The sequence below is a fragment of the Cherax quadricarinatus genome, chromosome 1 (genome assembly GCF_038502225.1).
Source record: "Cherax quadricarinatus isolate ZL_2023a chromosome 1, ASM3850222v1, whole genome shotgun sequence".
NCBI lineage: Eukaryota > Metazoa > Arthropoda > Malacostraca > Decapoda > Parastacidae > Cherax > Cherax quadricarinatus.
Genome location: NC_091292.1, coordinates 90,784,769 through 90,810,956, shown reverse-complemented (window position 1 = coordinate 90,810,956; position 26,188 = coordinate 90,784,769). Strand labels below are relative to the sequence as shown.

The 26,188-nt window shown below is 44.2% G+C and overlaps 1 protein-coding gene across 3 annotated transcripts in view; it reads right to left on the bottom strand.

The window, feature by feature from the left end:
• The window catches only part of Cog2 (conserved oligomeric Golgi complex subunit 2), a 150,157-nt gene that overhangs the window by 30,379 nt on the left and 93,590 nt on the right, over positions 1-26,188 (bottom strand). For 2 of the 3 annotated variants that reach the window (XM_070083863.1, XM_070083870.1), the window contains exons 8-9: positions 19,979-20,118; positions 19,550-19,796 (exon numbers count right to left, since the gene is read on the bottom strand). The exons of the other annotated variant lie outside the window; for it this stretch is intronic. In XM_070083863.1, the coding sequence (XP_069939964.1) occupies positions 19,550-19,796; positions 19,979-20,118 (387 nt within the window). The remainder of the gene's footprint in view (positions 1-19,549; positions 19,797-19,978; positions 20,119-26,188) is intronic. 3 annotated transcript variants of the gene reach the window in all.

Here is a 26,188-nt window from a genome sequence, read left to right as displayed (position 1 = left end):
GGACGAGGAGGAGGACGAGGAGGAGGACGAGGAGGAGGACGAGGAGGAGGACGAGGAGGAGGACGAGGAGGAGGACGAGGAGGAGGACGAGGAGGAGGACGAGGAGGAGGACGAGGAGGAGGACGAGGAGGAGGACGAGGAGGAGGACGAGGAGGAGGACGAGGAGGAGGACGAGGAGGAGGACGAGGAGGAGGACGAGGAGGAGGACGAGGAGGAGGACGAGGAGGAGGACGAGGAGGAGGACGAGGAGGAGGACGATGAGGAGGACGAGGAGGAGGACGAGGAGGAGGACGAGGAGGAGGACGAGGAGGAGGACGAGGAGGAGGACGAGGAGGAGGACGAGGAGGAGGACGAGGAGGAGGACGAGGAGGAGGACGAGGAGGAGGACGAGGAGGAGGACGAGGAGGAGGACGAGGAGGAGGAGGAGGATGATGAGGATGAGGAGGACGAGGAGGAGGAGGACAAGGAGGAGGAGGACAAGGAGGAGGAGGACGAGGAGGAGGACGAGGAGGAGGACGAGGAGGAGGACGAGGAGGACGAGGAGGAGGACGAGGAGGACGAGGAGGACGAGGAGGAGGACGAGGAGGAGGACGAGGAGGAGGACGAGGAGGACGAGGAGGAGGACGAGGAGGAGGACGAGGAGGAGGACGAGGAGGAGGACGAGGAGGAGGACGAGGAGGAGGACGAGGAGGAGGACGAGGAGGAGGACGAGGAGGAGGACGATGAGGAGGACGAGGAGGAGGACGAGGAGGAGGACGAGGAGGAGGACGAGGAGGAGGACGAGGAGGAGGACGAGGAGGAGGACGAGGAGGAGGACGAGGAGGAGGACGAGGAGGAGGACGAGGAGGAGGACGAGGAGGAGGACGAGGAGGAGGACGAGGAGGAGGACGAGGAGGAGGACGAGGAGGAGGACGAGGAGGAGGACGAGGAGGAGGACGAGGAGGAGGACCAGGAGGAGGACCAGGAGTAGGACAAGGAGGATGAATAGGACGAGGACGAGGAGGAGGACCAGGAGTAGGACGAGGATGAGGGAGAGGATGAGGAGGACGAGGAGGAGGATGAGAAGGGCGAGGACGAGGACGGGGAGGATGAGGATGAGGAGGAAGAGGAGGAGGACAAGGAGGAGGACGATGAGGAGGACGATGAGGAGGACGAGGAGGAGGACGAGGAGGAGGACGAGGAGGAGGACGATGAGGAGGACGAGGAGGAGGACGAGGAGGAGGACGAGGAGGAGGACGAGGAGGAGGACGAGGAGGAGGACGAGGAGGAGGACGAGGAGGAGGACGAGGAGGAGGACGAGGAGGACGAGGAGGAGGACGAGGAGGAGGACGAGGAGGAGGACGAGGAGGAGGACGAGGAGGAGGACGAGGAGGAGGACGAGGAGGAGGACGAGGAGGAGGACGAGGAGGAGGACGAGGAGGAGGACGAGGAGGAGGACGAGGAGGAGGACGAGGAGGAGGACGAGGAGGAGGACGAGGAGGAGGACGAGGAGGAGGACGAGGAGGAGGACGAGGAGGAGGACGAGGAGGAGGACGAGGAGGAGGACGAGGAGGACAAGGAGGAGGACGAGGGGGACAAGGGGGACGAGGACGTGGAGGACGAGGATGAGGAGGACGAGGAGGAGGACGAGGAGGAGGACGAGGAGGACGAGGAGGAGGACGAGGAGGAGGAGGACGAGGAGGAGGGCGAGGAGGAGGACGAGGAGGAGGAGGTCGATGAGGAGGACGAGGAGGAGGACGAGGAGGAGAACGATGAGGAGGACGAGGAGGAGGACGAGGAGGAGGACGAGGAGGAGGACGATGAGGAGGACGAGGAGGAGGACGAGGAGGAGGACGAGGAGGAGGACGAGGAGGAGGACGAGGAGGAGGACGAGGAGGAGGACGATGAGGAGGACGAGGAGGAGGACGAGGAGGAGGACGAGGAGGAGGACGAGGAGGAGAACGATGAGGAGGACGAGGAGGAGAACGATGAGGAGGACGAGGAGGAGGACGAGGAGGAGGACGATGAGGAGGACGAAGAGGAGGACGAGAAGGAGGACGAGGAGGAGGACGAGGAGGAGGACGAGGAGGAGGACGAGGAGGAGGACGAGGAGGAGGACGATGAGGAGGACGAGGAGGAGGACGAGGAGGAGAACGATGAGGAGGACGAGGAGGAGAACGATGAGGAGGACGAGGAGGAGGACGAGGAGGAGGACGATGAGGAGGACGAGGAGGAGGACGAGGAGGAGGACGAGGAGGAGGACGAGGAGGAGGACGAGGAGGAGGACGAGGAGGAGGACGAGGAAGAGGACGAGGAGGAGGACGAGGAGGAGGAAGATGAGGAGGACGAGGAGGAGGACGATGAGGAGGACGAGGAGGAGGACGAGGAGGAGGAACGATGAGGAGGACGAGGAGGAGAACGATGAGGAGGACGAGCAGGAGGACGAGGAGGAGGACGATGAGGAGGACGAGGAGGAGGACGAGGAGGAGGACGAGGAGGAGGACGAGGAGGAGGACGAGGAGGAGGACGATGAGGAGGACGAGGAGGAGGACGAGGAGGAGAACGAGGAGGAGGACGAGGAAGAGAACGATGAGGAGGACGAGGAGGAGGACGAGGAGGAGGACGATGAGGAGGACGAGGAGGAGGACGAGGAGGAGGACGAGGAGGAGGACGAGGAGGAGGACGAGGAGGAGGACGAGGAGGAGGACGAGGAGGAGGACGAGGAGGAGGACGAGGAGGAGGACGAGGAGGAGGACGAGGAGGAGGACGAGGAGGAGGACGAGGAGGAGGACGAGGAGGAGGACGAGGAGGAGGACGAGGAGGAGGACGAGGAGGAGGACGAGGAGGAGGACGATGAGGACGAGGAGGAGGACGAGGAGCAGAACGATGAGGAGGACGAGGAGGAGAACGATGAGGAGGACGAGGAGGAGGACGAGGAGGAGGACGATGAGGAGGACGAGGAGGAGGACGAGGAGGAGGACGAGGAGGAGGACGAGGAGGAGGACGAGGAGGAGGACGAGGAGGAGGACGAGGAAGAGGACGAGCAGGAGGACGAGGAGGAGGAAGATGAGGAGGACGAGGAGGAGGACGATGAGGAGGACGAGGAGGAGGACGAGGAGGAGAACGATGAGGAGGACGAGGAGGAGAACGATGAGGAGGACGAGGAGGAGGACGAGGAGGAGGACGATGAGGAGGACGAGGAGGAGGACGAGGAGGAGGACGAGGAAGAGGACGAGGAGGAGGACGAGGAGGAGGACGAGGAGGAGGACGATGAGGAGGACGAGGAGGAAGACGAGGAGGAGAACGATGAGGAGGACGAGGAGGAGAACGATGAGGAGGACGAGGAGGAGGACGAGGAGGAGGACGATGAGGAGGACGAGGAGGAGGACGAGGAGGAGGACGAGGAGGAGGACGAGGAGGAGGACGAGGAGGAGGACGAGGAGGAGGACAAGGAGGAGGACGAGGAGGAGGACGAGGAGGAGGACGAGGAGGAGGACGAGGAGGAGGACGAGGAGGAGGACGAGGAGGAGGACGAGGAGGAGGACGAGGAGGAGGACGATGAGGAGGACGAAGAGGAGGAAGCAGATAAGAAAAGATTAGAGATATTTGATGAGCATGGCCCTCACTTTGCTATTGCTGGTACACAAACAAGACTGTGTCAACACCTTTACTCATATCTTCATGCAGAGTATAGCACTGTCTGGAATTTTTTGGGTTATCCTAGATAATTTACACAATGTATACTTGTATTTATGTGTACCTGTGAGACATTGATAGACAGATAGAAAGAGAGAGAGATTGAAAGAGATACAGAGACAGACAAAAACAGATACAGAGACAGATAGACAGAGGTAGACAGAGACAGACAGAGATAGACAGACAGAGGAAGCAAAGATAGACAGAGATACAGAGATAGACAGACCCTAAACTTGGGGTTAACATCACTTTCCTCTTAAAAGAGGAATGTTAATATGACATTACATCAGTGAATCCTTGGTGTTTGCTGCACTGTTTGCTCTAGCTGGCACTCAGTTTAAACTGGCACTCCCACAAGGTACTAAATGGTCCCAGATTTTTTTAATACCACGCACACTGAGTGTTAGGACCCATTCTATGCTGACAAGGCATCAGGCCAATCGTGTCAAATTTGAAGGCAGGAAAAATAAAACGTATATATACATTTGGGGCACTATGCATAAGAACGTATATATACATGTATGTTTGGGCCATTTAAGGGTTAATGAGGTATGCCTGTATATGGAGAGTAAAAGAGAGGTTAAGTGAATGGCGAGGGAGTGTAAAGGGAGAGCAAATGACAGAGTGAGTGAGGTTTTGTCAATAAATTTTGCTGAGAATAAGAAAAAGTTTTGCAGTGAGATTAATAGGATGAGAAAGCCTAAGGAATGAATGAATTTCACAGTTCAAGACAGAAGAAAGGAGTTATCAGATGCAAAAGCTGGAGGTATTGGGAAGATGGAAGGAATATTTTGGGAGCTATTAAAAACTGTTGAAGGGAGGCAGTGATTTTATGCATTGGCCAGGGCAGTATAACATCCTTTAGGAGGGAGTAAGACCCAGATGCGAGTGGTGGAGGTGCACGAGGCAGTGGGTAAAATGAAATGGGGTAAAGCAACTGGGATTGATGGGATGAAGAAATGTTCAAAGTAGGTGGGGATATAGTTGTGGAGTCTACCTGGAGGGTGCTATAAGGGTCAACACCCCTGTGGCCCAGTCCATGACCAAGCCTTGTGGTGGCTAAGAGCCTGATCAACAAGGCTGTTACTGCCAGCTGCATATATTCAGCATAAGAACCACAGCCCGATTGGTCAGGTACTGACTTTAGGTGTCTGTCCAGCTCCCTCTTTTGTTCAATAAATGTATGAAAGAGGAAAAGGTACCTAGGAATTAGCAGTGTGTGTGCACTGTTCTTTAGTAAAAAGGAAGAGTGTAAAAATTAAAGGGAAATAAGCTTGCTGAGTATACCTAGTAAAGTGTACGGTAAGGTTATTACTGAAAGAATTCAGGGCATGATGGAGAACAGGATCACAGATGAACAAGGAATCTTTAGGAAGGGTAGGGGATGTGTAGACCAATTGAACAATATATAGGGTTAGGGCAAGATATAAACAACTATTGGAAGAAAAATGGGTTAGTGAGAGTATAGGGAATGAGGTTGAAAAGGTATAGAGTAGATTTAAGAATGTAGTGTTAGCGTGTTCAGCAGAAATTTGTGGTTATAGGAAAGTGGGTGTGGGAGGGAAAAAGAGCAATTGGTGGAGTGACTAGATAAATAGTAAGAGAGGGAAAGTTAGCATATGAGATGTTTTTACAAAGTAGAAGTGAGCTGGAGGTATCAGGAAGATGGAGGGAATATTTTGAGGAATTTTTAAATGTTATGGATAGGAAAGCTGTGATTTCATACACTGGGCAGGAAGGTATAACATCTTGTAGGAGTAAGGAAGAGCCAGATGTGAAAGTGGGGAAGGCACATGAGGCTGTGGGTAGAATGAGAGAGGGTAAAGCAGCTGGGATTGATTGGGATCAAGACAGAAATGTCAAAAGCAAGTGGGGAGATAGTTCTGGAATGGTTGGTGCTTTTATTTAATAAATGTATGAAAGAGGGGAAGGTACCAAGAGACTGGCAGAGAGCATGTCTAGTTCCTCTGTATAAAGGCAAAGAGAACAAAAGTGTGTGTAGAAATTACAGGGGAATAAGCCTGCACTCTGAAGGAGGGGTGTTAATGTTGCGTTTAAAAACTGTAGTGTAAAGCACCCTTCTGGCAAGACAGTGATGGAGGGAATGATGGTGAAAGTTTTTCTTTTTCGGGCCACCCTGCCTTGGTGGGAATTGGCCAGTGTGATGATAATAATAATAATAAAAAAAAAAAAAAAAAAAAAAGCCTGTTGGGTATACCTGGTAAGGTGTATGGTAGAATTATTACTGAAAGAATTAAAAGCAAGATGGAGAGCAGGACTGCAAATTTACAAGGAGGCTTCAAGAAGGGTAAGAGGTTGTAGACCAAGTGTTTACAGCAAAGCATATATATGAGCAGTATTTAGAAAAAGGTAAAAGGTTTTCGCTGCATTTATGGATTTGGAAAAGGCATGTGATAGGGTGGATTGGGAAGCAATGTGGCAAATGTTGCAAGTACAGTGGACCCCCGATGTACAATGTCCCCAGCCTATGTTAAAATCGACCTACAGTAGTTTTCAGCATAAAAATTTGACCCCGACGTACGTTGAACAACTCGACCTACAGCATTCGTCTGGTACCATGTCCACATGTCTGTCCGCCTGATCGTGCCTCAGCTGGCCTGCCTGCAGTTAGTGTGCCAATGTTTACAAGCCAGAGCGGTCGCTCCCAAGCATACATTCAGAATATTTTGTATTATTCCAGTGTTTTTAGTGCTTCTAACTGCTAAATAAGCCACCATGAGCCCAAAGAAAACTTCTAGTGCTAACCCTGTGGTAAAAAGGGTGAGAAATATTACTGAAATACTATCGTACCACAGTCAGCTGCTGCTGCTGCTGTAGCACCATCAGCTGCTGCTGCTGCTGCTGCTGTAGCACCGTCAGCTGCTGCTGCTGCTGTAGCACCATCAGCTGCTGCTGCTGCTGTAGCACCGTCAGCTACTACTGCTGCTGTAGCACCGTTGTTGGTGTGGCTTATCGAGAATACCGAGAAATAATTAACCCCAGAGGGTTAGCCACCCTGGATAACCCAAAAAAGTCAGTGTGTCATCGAGGACTGTCTAACACCCAGGTGAATAGGAAAAAATGCCTGGAACCAGTGCTCATATTGGTGAATTTAAGGCCAGCAAAGGTTGGTCTGAAAGATTTAAGAATCGTAGTGGCATACACAGTGTGATAAGGCCTGTTCTGGAAGAAAATGCCAAACAGGACCTACATTACTCAGGAGGAAAAGGCACTCCCAGGACACAGTGTCTCATCAGTCATTGTGCATCTTCAATAAAGGTAAGTGTCTCATTTATTGTTCATTTAGTAGAGTAGAAAATGTATATTTCATGTGGTAAAATTTTTTTTTTCATACTTTTGGGTGTCTTGCACGGATTAATTTGATTTCCATTATTTCTTACGGGGAAAATTAATTCAACCTACAATCATTTCGTCTTACAATGGGCTCTCAGGAATGGATTAACCCTTTCAGGATTGGTGCCGTACTAATACGGCTTGCATGCCAAGGTTTGGGCGCGTACTAGTACGCATAAATTCTAGCGCCTTCAAATCTAATGAGAGAAAGCTGGTAGGCCTACATATAAAAGAATGGGTCTATGTGGTCAGTGTGTGCAGTATAAAAAAAATCCTGCGGCACACAGTGCATGAGAAAAAACCTCCGACTGTGTTTTTGGTTTAAAACAGCGACTTTGCAGTGTACTTTTCTATGCTATTTATGGTTGTATTCTAGTTTTCCTGGTCGCATTTTATAGAATGGAAGACATATTATGGAAATTGAGATGATTTTGATTGGTTTCACAATGAAAAGTATCTTGAAATTGAGCTCAAAGTAGCAGAAATGTTCGATTTTTGCAAAAGTTCAAAAGCAAACAAAACATACCATGCGTCCAATACACATCAACTGGTGAGTCTAATATTCTTTCACAGGTGCACTGATATTATTTATACCATTTCTACACTAATGCAGTAGTTTGCATAACAGTAATCTTCTATTTTTTGTGAGAATAAAAATTCAAAGTGGAAAGCAAAAGAAATGTAACAGACGTGACTAATGAACAGAGGAAATGTCTGTCTTGTTTATTCTGGACCCTATACGGAACTTGGCATCTTCTGAAATTTGTGTGAAATTGGCAAAATTGCAAATTTCTGACCACTTTAATGGATAGTTGAAATCGGTAAATGGGTGGTTTCTTGTACTCATTCGATATAAAAAGTGGAGTTCTAGCAAAATAGTTATGATTATTGTTGACTGGTACATTGGAATTGGCTGAAAATAGGGCTCAAAGTGGGCGAAATCGCCGATGCATAAACATCGTCAAGACCGTTAACTTCGTGAGAGCATAATTCCGTAAGTTTTCCATCAAATTTCATACTTCTGGTGTCATTATAATCAGGAAAAGATTCTCTATCATTCGATAAGAATTTTTTTTTTTTTTTTTTTTCAAAAAATTTCCAACCCTGACAACAAGTTTAGTAGAGGGCCTGCCGACCCTGAAAGGGTTAATATTGTAGGTTGGGGGACCACTGTACGTATATGGAATAGGTGGTAAGTTACTGAAAGCAGCTACGAGTTTTTATGAAGATAGTGTGTTACAGGTTAGAGTATGTAGGAGGGAGATTATTTCTCAGTAAATGTAGGCCTTAGACAAGGATGTGTGATGTCACAAGGATGTGTGATGTCACCATAGTTGTTTAATACAGGAGAGCCCTGCTTTGCGGCGATTCGCTAATATGGACATTTCAAATCATTACGGCATCTGTGCACCACCATGTGTATATCCTCCATGAGCTCTGCATTTATTGCTTATGTCTAAAAACTTTCCAAAATTTCAAGTGCTTTAAAGTTACACCCTCTCCTCGCTTACCAACAGAGTTCTGTTCCTAAGACCACACCGGTAAACGAATTCGTCGCTAATCAAGGAATCACCCCTTAGTGAAACTTCAAAAATGTCACCACCTAAAATTATAACTTTAAGTTTTATGTTTGCTATGAAAATCCTTTCAAACCATTCATGATTAACCCTTAAATGGTCCATATGTATATATATGTTCACTCGCGCAGCGGCCCAAATATTTTGGAAAAAAAAAAAAAAAATTTATAGAAAAAAAAAGTGCACATTTTTTTAAGTGTTTTAAAATAAAAAAATTTTTTAGGGTCAGTACTTGCCGAGATATGAGGCTGCGAAGTTGGCACTTGGCAATCACCTGACGGCAACATGGAGTGCTGCCACTTGCAGAAATTCTACATATTAGACGTTTTCTTCCATTTTTTTTTCATTTTCTTGGTTTTCATGATATGATAATTATGTTTTACAGTAAATCTTCTGATTTCAATGCCAACTGTTGTTTATACACCAATATTAAATACAAAATTATCATCATATTGTCATAAACACACATTTACACACTGACAATGATTTTGCACATCTGGCTGAATCACATTCTATTATTTACATGTCCCACTTATGTTTCTAGAACTCCCAGATTGTATGATACTCCATGAAGCATGGATTCATACAGAGTGCCATCCCACACTGGTAACAAATGAATCGTGTGTCCTTCCACTGTTGGGGTCGGTTTTTGGTGGTAGCACACACAACACGTTTTTTCTAGGCATTCTTCTTCTTTTGGGTAGGTGGTATTGGTACCAGATAATGACAGTTAGGAGTGATTCGGTCTGGCACTTCCCCCACTGGCTGTGGTTGGGGGACAGGTTGTGGTGTGACAGGTCGCTGTTGAGGGGCAGGTACAGGTGTGGTACCATACTTTCTTGCTATCTGTTTGACAACATTCAGAGAGAATTCTGCAAAACGTTGTCATTTTCCAGTCTTTATTTCGTACATATTGAATGCCTTGAACACTGCAATGTCTACAAGGTGAAAAAACAGTTTTATATACCACTTATGTCTCCTACGCACACAGTCAACAAACCCTATCGTCATGTCACACTTGTCAACTAGTCGCATATTGTTCGTATAGTCCACGAATAGGTTCTTTGTTGAACTTGCTCAGTCTGTTTGTTTGTACCGTCTTGTTTCTGTGGATGGTTGACAGCAATGTCACGTCCCGTTTGTCATGCCACGTCAGTGCCATGATGTCATTAGCATGGAACACTTGCACTGTACCTTCAACACTGCCTCCACTGAACCTTGGCATATGTTTTCTATTCCTTCTCACTGTTCCACATATATCAGTATTGTTCACACGTAGGAAATCAGTGAGCATAGGGCTTGTATACCAATTGTCTGTGTACAATGTATGGCCCTTGCCAAGGTATGGTTCCATCATCCTGAGAACAACCTCACCGGAAATGCCCAACATCCGTCTGTCATCATCAAGTGTATGTCTCCCGGTGTATACAATAACATCCAACACAAAACCACTCTCACAGTCACACATAACAAAAAGTTTTATACCAAAGTGATTACGTTTGCTCGGTATATATTGCTTGAATGACAGGCGTCCCTTGAACAGAATCGAGGACTCATCAACAACAATGTTCTTGAAGGGATAAAAGTATGCACTGAATTTCTGCTTCAAATACATAAACACTTCCCGAATTTTGTATAGAAGGTCATTTCTGTTTGGCGTATTTCTGTCTGAGAAGTGCAATGGAGTGAATCTGCTGCAGGGAAAGAGGTCACGGAAAACTGGAATACTGACGAAGTGGTCTATGGACCAGTACTTACGTATATTGTTCTTATAGATATGTGGCATAAGCATGACACTGGCAAAGAATAAATACATTTCAGCCACTGTTGTGTCCTTCCACCTGTGCAGCCGTGACGATTCTCCAACCTCTGTTATGTTGTCCATGACATATCAGTACAATTGTTTGTCTGGGTCGCTATCAAGTTCATTATAGGCTCGTCAAAGTACAACTGGAAATAGTCTAACTCTGTAGACTCATTCGTTATGGGACATTCTGGCTGGATACCACTTCCACTCGCATCAAAATCACAAGGCTGTGGCACGAATATACTTTGTGTCCAGTTCCACTCATGATCACATGGTGCAGGGTGGACCTGTGGCATGGGGCGAGAGGGAGCAGGAGGAGGGGCAGGAGTGGAGGCAGCACATGGTTGAGGGGATGCCGGGCGGTTCTTTGTCTGTCCACCCACTGCACCATGTGGTCCAGGCACCGTGCCACCCACCACTACTTCCTCCATCCCCGCATACTCGCCTTCATTATCACTTTCACTATCAGTGGCCAGGGATTTGGATCGTGACCTGCCACAACCCTTGGGGATTGCATATGGCGCACTGCCTGAACGTAGATAACGACGCCTAAAAGTGCGCTTCACTGGTGAATAATGAACTTCACTATCACTAGACAAATCCTCAAATGGTATAAAATCAATCTCATCATCACTTACATCACTTTCACTATCACTAAAACACCGGGAAAATGATAGTTTCCTCTTGTGAAGTTGCCTATGGGTAACACTCGCCACTCTAGAGGTGCTTGGCCCAGGGTCTTGTATGGCCACACTGGCCACCCTATAAGTGCTTGGCCTAAGGTCTGCTGTGGCCACACTGGCTACCCCAGAAATGCTTGGCCCAGGGTCAGGTGTGGCTACCCCAGAGGTGATGGGCTGAGAGTCATCTGGGTTATCATCAACATTTTCACTAATTCCTTGAATATTACTGGCCCTATTGGTGTCAAATCCACTAAACTCACGATCTATATCACTTTCCTTGAATAGTAGAATGTTAATACGACGAGGCATGAGTGAATCACGAGGATGTGCCATGATGCTGACCCAAGATGGAGCTGAATGTAACTGGACCTACCATGTGGTACCCAGGCGTCCCCAATTTTTTTCATACCACCCACACTGAGTACGTATACCCATTCTCTCATGTCTAGGCAACTCAGGCCTATAGTGCCAATTTTGAATGAATGAAAAATAAAACATGTATATACGTTTGGGCCGCTACGCGAAAGAACGTATATATACGTTTGGACTGTTTAACCCTTTCAGGGTCCGTCCCATAGATCTACGGCTTCACGTTGAGTGTCCAAACCATAGATCTACGTCAAAATTCTAGCGCTGTCAAATTTAGCGCGAAAGCGCTCATAGGCCTACATGTGAGAGAACGGGTCTGTGTGGTGGGTGTGTGCCATAAACAAAAAATCTAGGCGCCCAGATAGCATTGTGGGAACGCTGGCTCAGTTACCCTTGTTCACCATGCCTTGTCGCAAGTCAGCTCTCACTCCCCGGAAAATTGGGACTCTCCTCTTCCTATCTGATAGTTCTGACACTGATGGAAGTGGAAATGAAGACGAATTCTATGGCTTTGATCAGTTAGTGACTGAAAGGAATGACCAGGATATTGATAATAGTGCAGAAAACCCTGACGATCCTCAACCTTCTACCTCTGGTGTGGGCACTCGTGACTCACGGTCGGTTGTACCTCAACGCAAGAGAAAACTAATATTTTCGCGTGGCCAGGCCTCTGACTTCAGTAATGATGATGATAGTGACGTGGATTGTGATTTTATTGCGCTTGACGATCATTCGAGTAGTGATAGTGAGGAATCATAAAAACCAGTGAAGCGTCGGTATGTGCGCTGCCGCATGCGCTCGGGTAGTGTACCCTATGCTGTGCTCAGGGGACGGAGTACATCCTGGAGTACATCCCAGAGTACATTCCGTGGCCCTACACCAGGTTTAGATAGTGATAGTGAGGATGATGTGGCTACACTTGGCATGGATAAACCACAGGCATCAGTAGATGGTGGTAGTGGTGATGGTAGTGGCACCGCCATGCGTGACTCACCAGCCCAAGCTGGGACCCACGCTGCTGACTCAGTTCAAGGACAAAGCGGAGTATCAGCCACCAGCCCACCACAACCACAACCACCTGCACAACCAGCCTATGATGTCCAGTATCCACCAGCAAACCATATCTGGGATTGGCAGCAAAATCCCAATTTTGTTCCCAAGCCCCACCACTTTGATGACTCTCAAAGTGGAATTCTACCTACTTGTCCCCTTGGAACCACGGCCAATGAACTGGAATTCTTTGAATTATTCTTTGACCAGCCATTGATAGAAACTATTGTCAGGGAAAGTAATAAGTATTTTGAGTACATCATGGCAAATACGATCATATCACCACAGTCAAGACTACACAAGTGGAAAGAGACGACTGTTGCAGAAATGTATTTGCTTTTTGCAACAATAATGCTTATGCCTCATGTCTATAAGCATAATATAAAAGCATACTGGTCCACAGATCGGCTAATTTCTACCCGGGTCTTCAGTGAAATCATCCCAGTGAACAGGTTTATCTTACTGTTATGTATGTTGCACTTCTCTGACAAAACCAGGCCTGACAGAAGTGACAGGTTATACAAGATTAGAAATGTTTTCATGTATCTCAAACAAAAGTTCAGCATATACTTTTATCCATTCAAGAATCTTGTAATTGACGAGTCTTTGATTTTGTCCAAAGGTAGACTGTCATTCAAGCAGTATATACCGAGCAAGAGGAAACGCTTTGGTATAAAACTGTTTGTACTCTGTGACTGTGACAGTGGCCTGGTGTTGGATATTGTTGTATACACGGGAAGTAAAACATTGAAAGATACCAAGATGTTATTGGGTATCTCAGGTGACGTAGTGAGAAACATGATGGCACCTTATCTTGGTAAGGGGCATACATTATATACCGATAACTGGTACACAAGCCCATTACTCAGTGATTTCATGCGAGTGAACAAGACAGATGTGTGTGGCACAGTGCATTCTAATTGTAAACATATGCCCAGGCTCAACGCAGGTGCTCATGGTGATGACGTGCAGGTGTTTACTGCCAATGACATCATGGCATTACGGTGGCATGACAAACGAGATGTCACATTGTTGACAACCATTCACCGTAATGAAATGCAAGACAGTGGCAAAGTTGATCGAGTGACTAATGAACGTATTCGAAAACCAGTGACAGTGATTGATTATGCACAAAACATGCGCTTGGTTGACAAGTGTGACATGCAGATTGGTTTTGTTGATTGTGTTCGTAAGAGTTACAAGTGGTACATGAAACTTTTCTTCCATCTCATGGACATTTCAATGCTCAATGCATATAATATGTACCAAATAAAGACTGGCAACAGACCACCGTATGGTGAATTTTGTTTGTCTGTTGTCAGACAACTTATAATGAAGTACCAGGTAAGAACACCTGCTATACAACAAGGTCCTCGAATTCCTCAGGATATACCCAAGCGTTTGAGGAGGGAAGGTGATCATTTCATAATACAGCTTCCTTCAACTCAGAAGAAATTTGCTCAGAAGAGATGCATTGTCTGTGCACAAACAAAGCGATGGCAACAAAGACGCAAAGACACTCGGTTTACGTGTGAGGAATGTAAGGTGCCTCTGTGCATGGTGCCTTGTTTCAAGGAGTTCCACAAGCTCCAGCAGTTCTAAAACCATGTCCAGTGATTGTAAATATGTAAATATATTATAGAACATTAGTATTATACAAGATTTGTGCATGTTTATTGTAATAAACAACAGTGGTAAACAATAATATGATAATAACTTTAGTGCGGTTATTGTGTTCAATATAGTGAGTTTATATATATACATTATATACAGTATTGGTCTCTCAGGCCCCAAATGTTAGTAGGAATAGAAAAAAAATGGAAAAGAAAAGAAAAAACTACAAAAACCGCTAAATAAAGTAATGCGCGTATGTGGAATTCGTCGATGTTGCCGCCACCACATCATTTTGGACAAACTTCTTGGCACTGTATCTCGGTAAGTACTGATCAGAATTTTTTTTTTGTCTTATTACCTTCACAAAAATATGCTCTTTAATTCTGTAAGAAAAAAAATATTTTTTTTTTTTTTTCAAAATTTCTTGGACACTGGAGCACCACTTCAGATTTTGGCCTTGGACCCTGAAGGGGTTAAGGGTTAATGGTGATACAACATGAAATAGGCCAGTAACTTACTTCCGAGATATTCCAGGAAATGTGCACATATTGTTATTCTTTATTGTTATTCTTTAACCCTTTGACTATTTTCGGCGTATAAATACGTCTAACGAGCCAATGTTTCTGACGTATATATACTCAATAATTCTAGCGGCTTCAAATCAAGCGGGAGAAAGCTGGTAGGCCCACATGTGAGAGAATGGGTCTGTGTGGTCAGTGTGCACCACATAAAAAAAATCCTGCAGCACACATTGTGTAATGAGAAAAAAAAAAACTCTGATCGTTTTTTTGGAATAAAATGCCAACTTTGAGGTGTATTTTCGTATAGTATTTATCGTTGTATTCGCGTTTTCATGGTCTTAGGTGATAAAATGGAAAACATATTACAGAAATAGAGATGATTTTCATTACTTTGACGATGAAAACAACCTTGAAACTGAGCTCAAAGTAGCGGAAATGTTCGATTTTTACCAATGTTCAGGAGTAAATAAATCACACCACACGTCCAATACAAGTCAACTGGGGAGTCTAATATTCTTTCACTAGTGCACTGATATTATTTATACCATTTTTACAATAATGCAGTAGTCTGCATAACAGTAAATTTTGTATTTTTTTATATGAATAAAAAATCAAAATAGAAAGCAATAATAATATAAGAGGGGCCTAGAGATGTGACTAATGAACAGAGCATATGTTATTTTAGTGCCACGAATGTCTACCTTGTTTATTCTGGACCCTATTTTGAAATTGGCATCTTTTTTAGTTTGCGTGAAATTGGCCAAATTGCCAATTTCTGACCACCATATTGGGTAGTCCAAATTAGTAAATGGGAGGTTTCTTGTACTCAGCTGATAGATAAAATGGAGTTCTAAAGAAATAGCTATGAGTTTAGTCAACTGGAACAATGGAATTGGCTGAAAAATAGGGCTCAAAGTCGGCAAAATTGCCGATACGCATATGTTGCCTAGACCGCTAACTTCGCGGGAGCATAATTCCATGAGTTTTCGACCAAATTTCGAACTTTTGGTGTCATTACCATCGGGAAAAGATTCTCTATCATTTACCATCGGGAAAAGATTCTCTATCATTTCATAAGAAAAAATAATTTTTTTTTTTTTCAAAAACTGAGCGACATAGAATGACAGTTTCAGAAAGGGGCCTGAAACAGTCAAAGGGTTAAAAAATGTACTTTTTGTTAATAATTTTGGGTGTCTGGAACGGATTAATTGTATTTACATTATTTCTTATGGGAAATATTACCTTGGTTTTTCGTATGTTTCAGATTTAGACTGACCTTCTGGAATGGATTAAGTATGAAATCCAGAGTTCCACTGTGAAAAAAAAGGGGTGATTCGCTTTACAGTGGTAGCCTGGAACCTAACCCGCTGTATAAGCAGGGCTCACCTGTATATTTACAGATGGTGTTGAGAAAGAAGTGAATGCTCGAGTGTTGGGAAGAGGTGCGGGATTAAGAGATAATAAATCTAACACAAAGTGGGAGTTGTTACAGCTGCTTTTTTGCTGATAATAACATTGTGCTTTTGGGAGATTCTGAAGAGAAGTTGCATAGACTGGTGGACAAGTTTGGAAGGGTATATAAAAGAAGGAAATTAAAAGTGAACATAGGAAAGAGCAAGGTGGTGAGGATAACAAAAAATCTAGGTAACAAAAGATTGGGTATCAAACTGGAGGAAGTATGGAGGAAGTGAATGTGAATATTCAGATATTTGGGAGTAAACTTGTCAGCAGATGGGTCTATGAAAGATGAGGTGAATCACTGAACTGAGGAAGGGAAAAAGGTGAGTGGTGCACTGGGGAGTCTGTGAAGACAAAGAACGTTATCAATGGAAACAAAGGGGAAAACGTATGAGAGTACATATAGTGGTACTTATATAGGTGTGAAGCATGGGTGGTGAATGTTGCAACAAGAAGAAGGCTGGAGGCAGTGGAAATGTCTTGTCTGAGGGCAATGTGGAGTGTGAATATTATGCAGAGAATCTGTAGCTTGGAAGTTAGAAGAAGGTGCAGGGTTTCTAAAACTAATATCCAGAGGGGAGGGAAGGGGTTGATGAGGTGGTTCATTTAGAAAAGATGGAGTGAAATAGAGTGACTTGGAGGGTGTGTAACTCTGTAGTGGCAGGAAGGCAAGGTAGGGGTCATCCTAGAAAAGGTTGGAGGGAGGAGATAAGGAGGGTTTGTATGTGAGGGGCTTAAACCTCAAGCAAGCGTGCGTGACCATGTTAGAAAGAAACGAGTGGAGACAAACGGTTTCTATGGCTTGACATTCTGTTGGAGTGTGAGCAGTGTAACATTTATGAAGGGATTCAAGGAAGCTGGTGGGAAATACAGTGCCTGCACTCTGAAGGAGGGGTGGAGATATGCTGCAGCTTTTGAATTGTAGTGTAGGTGTGCCTCTGGCAAGACAGTGCTGGAGTGAATGATGATGAGATTTTCTTCTTTATCAGGTCACCCTGCCTCGGTGGGAAATGGCCGATGTGTTAATAAAAAAATGAGATAAACGTAAGGAAGTTTTCATTGCATTCATGAATTTAGAAAAGGCATATAAGGTGGAAAGAACAGTAATGTGGAAAATACTGCACTTGTACAGAATAAGTGGTAGGTTACTGAAAGCAGTTAAGGGTTTTTATGAGGATAGTAAGGCTCATGTTAGGGTTTGTAGGAGAGAGGGAGATTATTTTCCAGTAAATGTATGCCTATATGTGTAATAGTTTGTAGAACATAAAACAATCTCCACTGCAAAACCACATTATTGTCCACCCTAAACTGTGTATTATTACCAAGCTCATTAGAGCTCCTAAACTAAATACTGATCCAACTTTTTTTTGTTTTTCATTTTAACTTATGTGTTCACAATCTCTCTGTCTCTGTCTTATGTAGATGCCTGTCTTTTTCAATACATTATCGAATGCTCTTATCTTCAGAACACTCATGACTTCATCTGACTTTTATGTTCTCTCCTTTCCTCTTGACCTGTCTTCTGCATTCTCTTTGCATTCCCTCTTCTTACATATTCTTGCTTCTTTTTCTTCCCTAGCTTGGGTCAACTGGCCTACTTCAGTTCTCTGCCCTTTGTGGAAAGGTGTTAGTGTTGAGACACTTCAATCTCCACCACCTTGAAATGTAATTCACTCCCATTACTCTATTACCAACACTCTTATATGGGCGTGAAGCATGAGTGGTGAATGTTGCAAGAAGGAGAAGGCTGGAGGCAGTGGAGATGTTGTGTCTGAGGGCAATGCATGGTGTGAATATAATGCAGAGAATTCGTAGTTTGGAAATTAGGAGGTGCAGGATTACCAAAACTATTATCCAGAGGGCTGAGGAGAGGTTGTTGAGGTGGTTCAAACATGTAAAGAGGATGAAACAAAGTAGAATGACTTCAAGCGTATAAATCTGTAGTGGAGAGAAGGCGGAGTAGAGGTTGGCCTAGTAAAGGCTGGAGGGATGGGGTAAAGGAGGTTTTTTGTGCGAGGGGCTTGGACTTCCAGCAAGCATGCGTGAGCATGTTAGATAGGAGCGAATGGAGACAAATGGTTTTTAGAACTTGACGTGCTGTTCGAATGTGAGCAGGGTAATGTTTATGAAGGGATTCAGGGAAACCGGCAGGCTGGACTTGAGTCCTGGAGACAGGAAGTACAGTGCCTGCACTCTGAAGGAAGGGTGTTAATGTTGCAGTTTTATAACTGTAGTGTAAGTGCTCCTCTGGCAAGATAGTGATGGAATGAATGATAGGGAAAATTTTTCTTTTTCAGGCCACCCTACCTTGGTGGGAAACGACCGATGTGTTAATATATAAAATAATACTCTATTACTAGTTCTGCCCAGCCTGAGTTAGTAGATCTCTTGTAGTAGTAGTAGTACAGCAGCAGCAAGACCTAGCAGTGGCAGATGCTAGTAGCAGCTAGCAGCAACAGCAGCAGCAGCAGCAGCAGCAGCAGCAGCAGCAGCAGCAACTAGCAGCAACAGCAGCAACTAGCAGCAGCAGCAGCTGCTGCTCCATCATTCTATGATATTCTACTTCTACTACATTCTATACTATTACAGTGGTACCCCGAGTTTCGAACTTATTTCATTCCAGAATGCTGTTTGAGTGTCAATACCGAATGAATTTGTTCCCATAAGGAACATAATGTCAATTAGATTAGTCTGTTTCAGACCCCCAAAAATACACTTACAAACGCACTTACACAAATACACTTACATAATTGTTCGAGTTGGGAGCAGTTCGAAACTCGGGGTACCACTGTACTTCTACTACTACTACTACCTCCTTACCACTACTACTGCTGCTACTTTTACAACTACTTCTGCCATTAATTCTACCTCCACCACTATCGTTACTATTACCACTACTGTTACTACCACTACTGCTAATACTACTACTGTTACCACTACTGTTGTTACTACTACTTCTATTCCAATTACCACTCCCTTCTTCCCCACCCCATACCATATGATCTTTATATCTTCTCTGCTTTTCTATCGCAATTTTGACCTGACAATAGTTCAGGACGGACGGAAACGTTTTAAGGTTCTTTTCCTAGGTGCAGGTTTTTGATGAATTGTTGCAACCATAGTATTGTGGCTTTATTCTTCACCTCTCTCTTTCTGTTTAACTTAGCTGCACAAACCTCACATTCATCCTTTTGTATTCACTCACTAGTAGTAAACATCCAGGACTGCATAACTAAGGCAATCAAGTCATTAAATTTTCTCTAACAGACTATCAATAAATGTTCTAAATACAGTATGTAACTGTATGCAATCTCACTGGAAAGCTTTATTTAAGTTGAATTAAAATTTCTTGATGACTTATTACATTAAAAATTTAAAAAAAAATAGTAATCATATACTAGCATGAAAATTTCCCAAATGTCCCCAAAATTATAATTGTACCTTTAGTTGATCTGTTGTGGTTATGATCCAAGTACGGTAGCGTGAGAGAACAAGCAACATGAGCTTCCAGAAACGATGGAGGAGTGGTGGAAGAAACACCTCGGCTGAGAAACACTTCAAAATGCTATCCCATATAATTTGAGAAGATACGTAAATAAAGTCTCCATTGCTGTTAAATCCCAACTGGGCAAGACCATCACCATCCTGGCATAAGCTGCATTCTGCTACCTGTCCAATTTCTTGATACCTGTAATGAAACAGTCACCTTAATCTTTCACATTCCCATTCTTTACAGAAACAAAACAAGCCATAATTTTGTTTGGTGCATCACTTATACTCTGTTCCCTTAAATGTACATGCATTTCTATCATTATTAATTGTATTTTTGTTCACTTTCTTAACGAATCTCAAGGCAAAATTGCAACTCACCTTATCTGGAAGTACACTGGAAGGTTCCAGTGTTCCATAAAACTCTTGTATTCAATCATTTCCCGAAAAGCCATTATCTTGGCTTTAGAACCAAGCAGCTTTTCAAAGGACTCTAAGAATTCTATTGTTTCTAGGTATCTCTGTTAAAAGAAAAGGAAAAATACTGTTTAGTCATTCCATTAAGTTTTGAATAAAAGTCATATTTTCTGCATTAAATAATAAAAATCTTAATTGGGAAGGGAAATAGGAGAGGAGGGTGACTTAAAAGCCCCTCCTAGTCAGAAGGCTGTGTTGGTGGTATAGTTTCTCTTACTTAGAAGAATCTAGTTATCCAGCCTTTCATTTTCTTTGCAGCTGCAATAATAACACTGTTGTGATCCTTGAATGTGAACTCTTCTGTTATTATCACTCCTAAAGAATAGGCCAGAACATTTTGTCAAAAACCTGCACTTAGGAGAGGACTGTTTAGACCAGCATTTCATTCTATCCTGGAACATTTTGGAAGACCAGAAAACAGAATGGGGGGAAAAGAGCACTAGTGGTGGCGGTGATGGCAGTGATGGCAGTGGTGGTGGTGGTGGTGGTAGTAGTGGTAGTGGTGGGGGTAGTGGTGGGGGTAATGGTGGGGGTAGTGGTGGGGGTAGTGGTGGGGGAATTGGTGGTAGTGGTGGTGGTGGTGGTGGTGGTGGTGGTGGTGGTGGTGGTGGTAGTGGTAGTGGTGGTAGTGGTAGTAGTGGTGGTGGTAGTGGTGGTGGTAGTGGTGGTGGTGGTGGTAGTGGTGGTGGTGGTAGTAGTGGTGGTAGTAGTGGTGGTGGTAGTGGTGGTAGTAGTGGTGGTGGTAGTGGTAGTAGTGGTGGTAGTGGGGGTGGTAGTGGTAGTAGTGGTGGTAATGGTAGTAGTGGTGGTAGTAGTGGTGGTGGTAGTAGTGGTGGTGGTAGTAGTGGTAGTGGTAGTAGTAGTAGTGGTAGAAGTAGTAGTGGTAGTGGTGGTGGTGGTAGTAGTAGTAGTAGTAGTAGTAGTAGTAGTAGTAGTAGTAGTAGTAGTAGTAGTAGTAGTAGTAGTAGTAGTAGTAGTAGTAGTAGTAGTAGTAGTAGTAGTAGTGGTGGTAGTAGTAGTAGTAGTGGTAGTAGTAGTGGTGGTAGTAGTAGTGGTGGTAGTAGTAGTGGTGGTAGTAGTGGTAGCAGCAGCACTGGTAGTGGTAGAAGAATTTGTTGATGAATTCAAGGAGTATGTAAAGGCTGAAGGATTCCTCTACCAATAAGTCTTCAATTGTGATAAAATAGGACTCTTTTGGAAGAAATGCCAAAGAGGACCTACATCACGCAGGAGGAAAAGGCACTGCCAGAACACAAGCTTATGAAGGATAGGCTAACTCTCTTGTTCTGTGGTAATGCTAGTTACCATGGGCATGGGTCACAAGGCAAATTTTCATTGAGTGGGTCAATGAAGTGTTTGACCCGAGTGTGAAGAAATACCTCCTGGAAAATCAATTGCCACTCAAGTACCTCCTGGTAATGGACAATGCTCCTGCTCATCTTCCAGGCTTGGAAGACCAATTGTTGGAGTTTAGTTTAGTTTCATCACAGTGAAATTCTTGCCCCCTAATACAGTGGACCCCCGGTTAACGATATTTTTTCATTCCAGAAGTATGTTCAGATGCCAGTACTGACCGAATTTGTTCCCATAAGGAATATTGTGAAGTAGGTTAGTCCATTTCAAACTCCGAAACATACACATACAAACGCACTTACATAAATACACTTACATAATTGGTCGCATTGGGAGGTGATCATTAAGCGGGGGTCCACTGTACTACACCTTTCATCCAGCCCATGGACCAGCAGGTCATTTCAAACTTCAAAAAACTCTACACCAAAGCACTGTTTCAAAAGTGCTCTGAAGTGACCTTTTTATTTTTTTTTATTAGCACACTGGCCGATTCCCACCAAGGCAGGGTGGCCCGAAAAAGAAAAACTTTCACCATCATTCACTCCATCACTGTCTTGCCAGAAGGGTGCTTTACACTACAGTTTTTAAACTGCAACATTAACACCCCTCCTTCAGAGTGCAGGCACTGTACTTCCCATCTCCAGGACTCAAGTCTGGCCTGCCAGTTTCCCTGAACCCCTTCATATATGTTACTTTGCTCACACTCCAACAGCACGTCAAGTATTAAAAACCATTTGTCTCCTTTCACTCCTATCAAACACGCTCACGCATGCCTGCTGGAAGTCCAAGCCACTCGCACAGAAAACCTCCTTTACCCCCTCCCTCCAACCTTTCCTAGGCCGACCCCTACCCCGCCTTCCTTCCACTACAGACTGATACACTCTTGAAGTCATTCTGTTTCGCTCCATTCTCTCTACATGTCCGAACCACCTCAACAACCCTTCTTCAGCCCTCTGGACAACAGTTTTGGTAATCCCACACCTCCTCCTAACTTCCAAACTACGAATTCTCTGCATTATATTCACACCACACATTGCCCTCAGACATGACATTTCCACTGCCTCCAGCCTTCTCCTCGCTGCAACATTCATCACCCATGCTTCACAACCATATAAGAGTGTTGGTAAAACTATATTCTCATACATTCCCCTCTTTGCCTCCAAGGACAAAGTTCTTTGTCTCCACAGACTCCTAAGTGCACCACTCACCCTTTTCCCCTCATCAATTCTATGATTCACCTCATCTTTCATAGACCCATCCGCTGACACGTCCACTCCCAAATATCTGAATACATTCACCTCCTCCATACTCTCTTCCTCCAATCTGATATCCAATCTTTCATCACCTAATCTTTTTGTTATCCTCATAACCTTACTCTTTCCTGTATTCACTTTCAATTTTCTTCTTTTGCATACCCTACCAAATTCATCCACCAATCTCTGCAACTTCTCTTCAGAATCTCCCAAGAGCACAGTGTCATCAGCAAAGAGCAACTGTGACAACTCCCACTTTATGTGTGATACTTTATCTTTTAACTCCACGCCTCTTGCCAAGACCCTCGCATTTACTTCTCTTACAACCCCATCTATAAATATATTAACAACCACGGTGACATCACACATCCTTGTCTAAGGCCTACTTTTACTGGGAAATAATTTCCCTCTTTCCTACATACTCTAACTTGAGCCTCACTATCCTCGTAAAAACTCTTCACTGCTTTCAGTAACCTACCTCCTACACCATACACCTGCAACATCTGCCACATTGCCCCCCTATCCACCCTGTCATATGCCTTTTCCAAATCCATAAATGCCACAAAGACCTCTTTAGAATTATCTAAATACTGTTCACTTATATGTTTCACTGTAAACACCTGGTCCACACACCCCCTACCTTTCCTAAAGCCTCCTTGTTCATCTGCTATCATTTTTCCGTCTTACTCTTAATTCTTTCAATAATAACTCTACCATACACTTTACCAGGTATACTCAACAGACTTATCCCCCTATAATTTTTGCACTCCCCTTTGCCTTTATACAAAGGAACTATGCATGCTCTCTGCCAATCCCTAGGTACCTTACCCTCTTCCATACATTTATTAAATAATTGCACCAACCACTCCAAAACTATATCCCCACCTGCTTTTAACATTTCTATCTTTATCCCATCAATCCCGGCTGCCTTACCCCCTTTCATTTTACCTACTGCCTCAAGAACTTCCCCCACACTCACAAGTGGCTCTTCCTCACTCCTACAAGATGTTATTCCTCCTTGCCCTATACACGAAATCACAGCTTCCCTAACTTCATCAACATTTAACAATTCCTCAAAATATTCCCTCCATCTTCCCAATACCTCTAACTCTCCATTTAATAACTCTCCTCTCCTATTTTTAACTGACAAATCCATTTGTTCTCTAGGTTTCCTTAACTTGTTAATCTCACTCCAAAACTTTTTCTTATTTTCAACAAAATTTGTTGATAACATCTCACCCACTCTCTCATTTGCTCTCTTTTTACATTGCTTCACCACTCTCTTAACCTCTCTCTTTTTCTCCATATACTCTTCTCTCCTTGCATCACTTCTACTTTGTAAAAACTTCTCATATGCTAACTTTTTCTCCCTTACTACTCTCTTTACATCATCATTCCACCAATCGCTCCTCTTCCCTCCCGCACCCACTTTCCTGTAACCACAAACTTCTTCTGAACACTCTAACATTACATTTTTAAACCTACCCCCATACCTCTTCGACCCCATTGCCTATGCTCTCATTAGCCCATCTATCCTCCAATAGCTGTTTATATCTTACCCTAACTGCCTCCTCTTTTAGTTTATAAACCTTCACCTCTCTCTTCCCTGATGCTTCTATTCTCCTTGTATCCCATCTACCTTTTACTCTCAGTGTAGCTACAACTAGAAAGTGATCTGATATATCTGTGGCCCCTCTATAAACATGTACATCCTGAAGTCTACTCAACAGTCTTTTATCTACCAATACATAATCCAACAAACTACTGTCATTTCGCCCTACATCATATCTTGTATACTTATTTATCCTCTTTTTCTTAAAATATGTATTACCTATAACTAAATCCCTTTCTATACAAAGTTCAATCAAAGGGCTCCCATTTTCATTTACACCTGGCACCCCAAACTTACCTACCACACCCTCTCTAAAAGTTTCTCCTACTTTAGCATTCAGGTCCCCTACCACAATTACTCTCTCACTTGGTTCAAAGGCTCCCATACATTCACTTAACATCTCCCAAAATCTCTCTCTCTCCTCTACATTCCTCTCTTTTCCAGGTGCATACATGCTAATTATGACCCACTTTTCGCATCCAACCTTTACTTTAATCCACATAATTCTTGAATTTACACATTGATATTCTCTTTTTTCCTTCCACAACTGATCCTTCAACATTACTGCTACCCCTTCCTTTGCTCTAACTCTCTCAGATACTCCAGATTTAATCCCATTTATTTCCCCCCACCGAAACTCCCCTACCCCCTTCAGTTTTGTTTCGCTTAGGGCCAGGACATCCAACTTCTTTTCATTTATAACATCATCAATCATCTGTTTCTTGTCATCCGCACTACATCCACGCACATTCAAGCATCCCAGTTTTATAAAGTTTTTCTTCTTCTCTTTTTTAGTAAATTTCTTTCTTTCAACACATCGGCTGTATCCCACCGAAGCGGGGTGGCCCAAAAGGAAAAACGAAAGTTTCTCCTTTTACATTTAGTAATATATACAGGAGAAGGGGTTACTAGCCCCTTGCTCCCGGCAATTTAGTCGCCTCATATGACACGCATGGCTTACGGAGGAAAGATTCTTTTCCACTTGCCCATGGACAATAGAAGAAATAAAGAAGAACAAGAGCTATTTAGAAAAAAAGAGAAAAACCTAGATGTATGTATATTTATATGCATGTGCATGTCTGTGAAGTGTGACCAAAGTGTAAGTAGGAGTATCAAGATATCCCTGTTATCTAGCGTGTTTATGAGACAGAAAAAGAAACCAGCAATCCTACCATCATGCAAAACAGTTACAGGTTTCTGTTTCACAGTCATCAGACTTATCCCCCTATAATTTTTGCACTCTCTTTTGTCCCCTTTGCACATTCATATTCTGTTTTCTCCTTCCATAACTGACCCTTCAACATTATTGCTACCCCTTCCTTAGCTCGAACTCTCTCCGATACTCCAGATTTAATCCCATTTATTTCCCCCCACCGAAACTCCCCTACCCCCTTCAGCTTTGTTTCGCTTAGGGCCAGGACATCCAACTTCTTTTCATTCACAACATCAGCAATCATCTGTTTCTTGTCATCCGCACTACATCCACGCACATTCAAGCATCCCAGTTTTATAAAGTTTTTTTCTTCTCTCTTTTAGTAAATGTTTACAGGAGAAGGGGTTAGTAGCCCATTGCTCCCGGCATTTTAGTCGCCTCATACGACACGCATGGCTTATGGAGGAAAGATTCTTTTCCACTTCCCCATGGACAATAGAAGAAATAAAGAAGAACAAGAGCTATTTAGAAAAAGAAGAAAAACCTAGATGTATGTATATATATATGCATGTGCATGTCTGTGAAGTGTGACCAAAGTGTAAGTAGGAGTAGCAAGATATCCCTGTTATCTAGCATGTTTATGAGACAGAAAGAGACACCAGCAATCCTACCATCATGTAAAACAGTTACAGGTGACCTCAGACACTTAACTGACCATAAGAGAGTTCTGGAGGAATCACTTC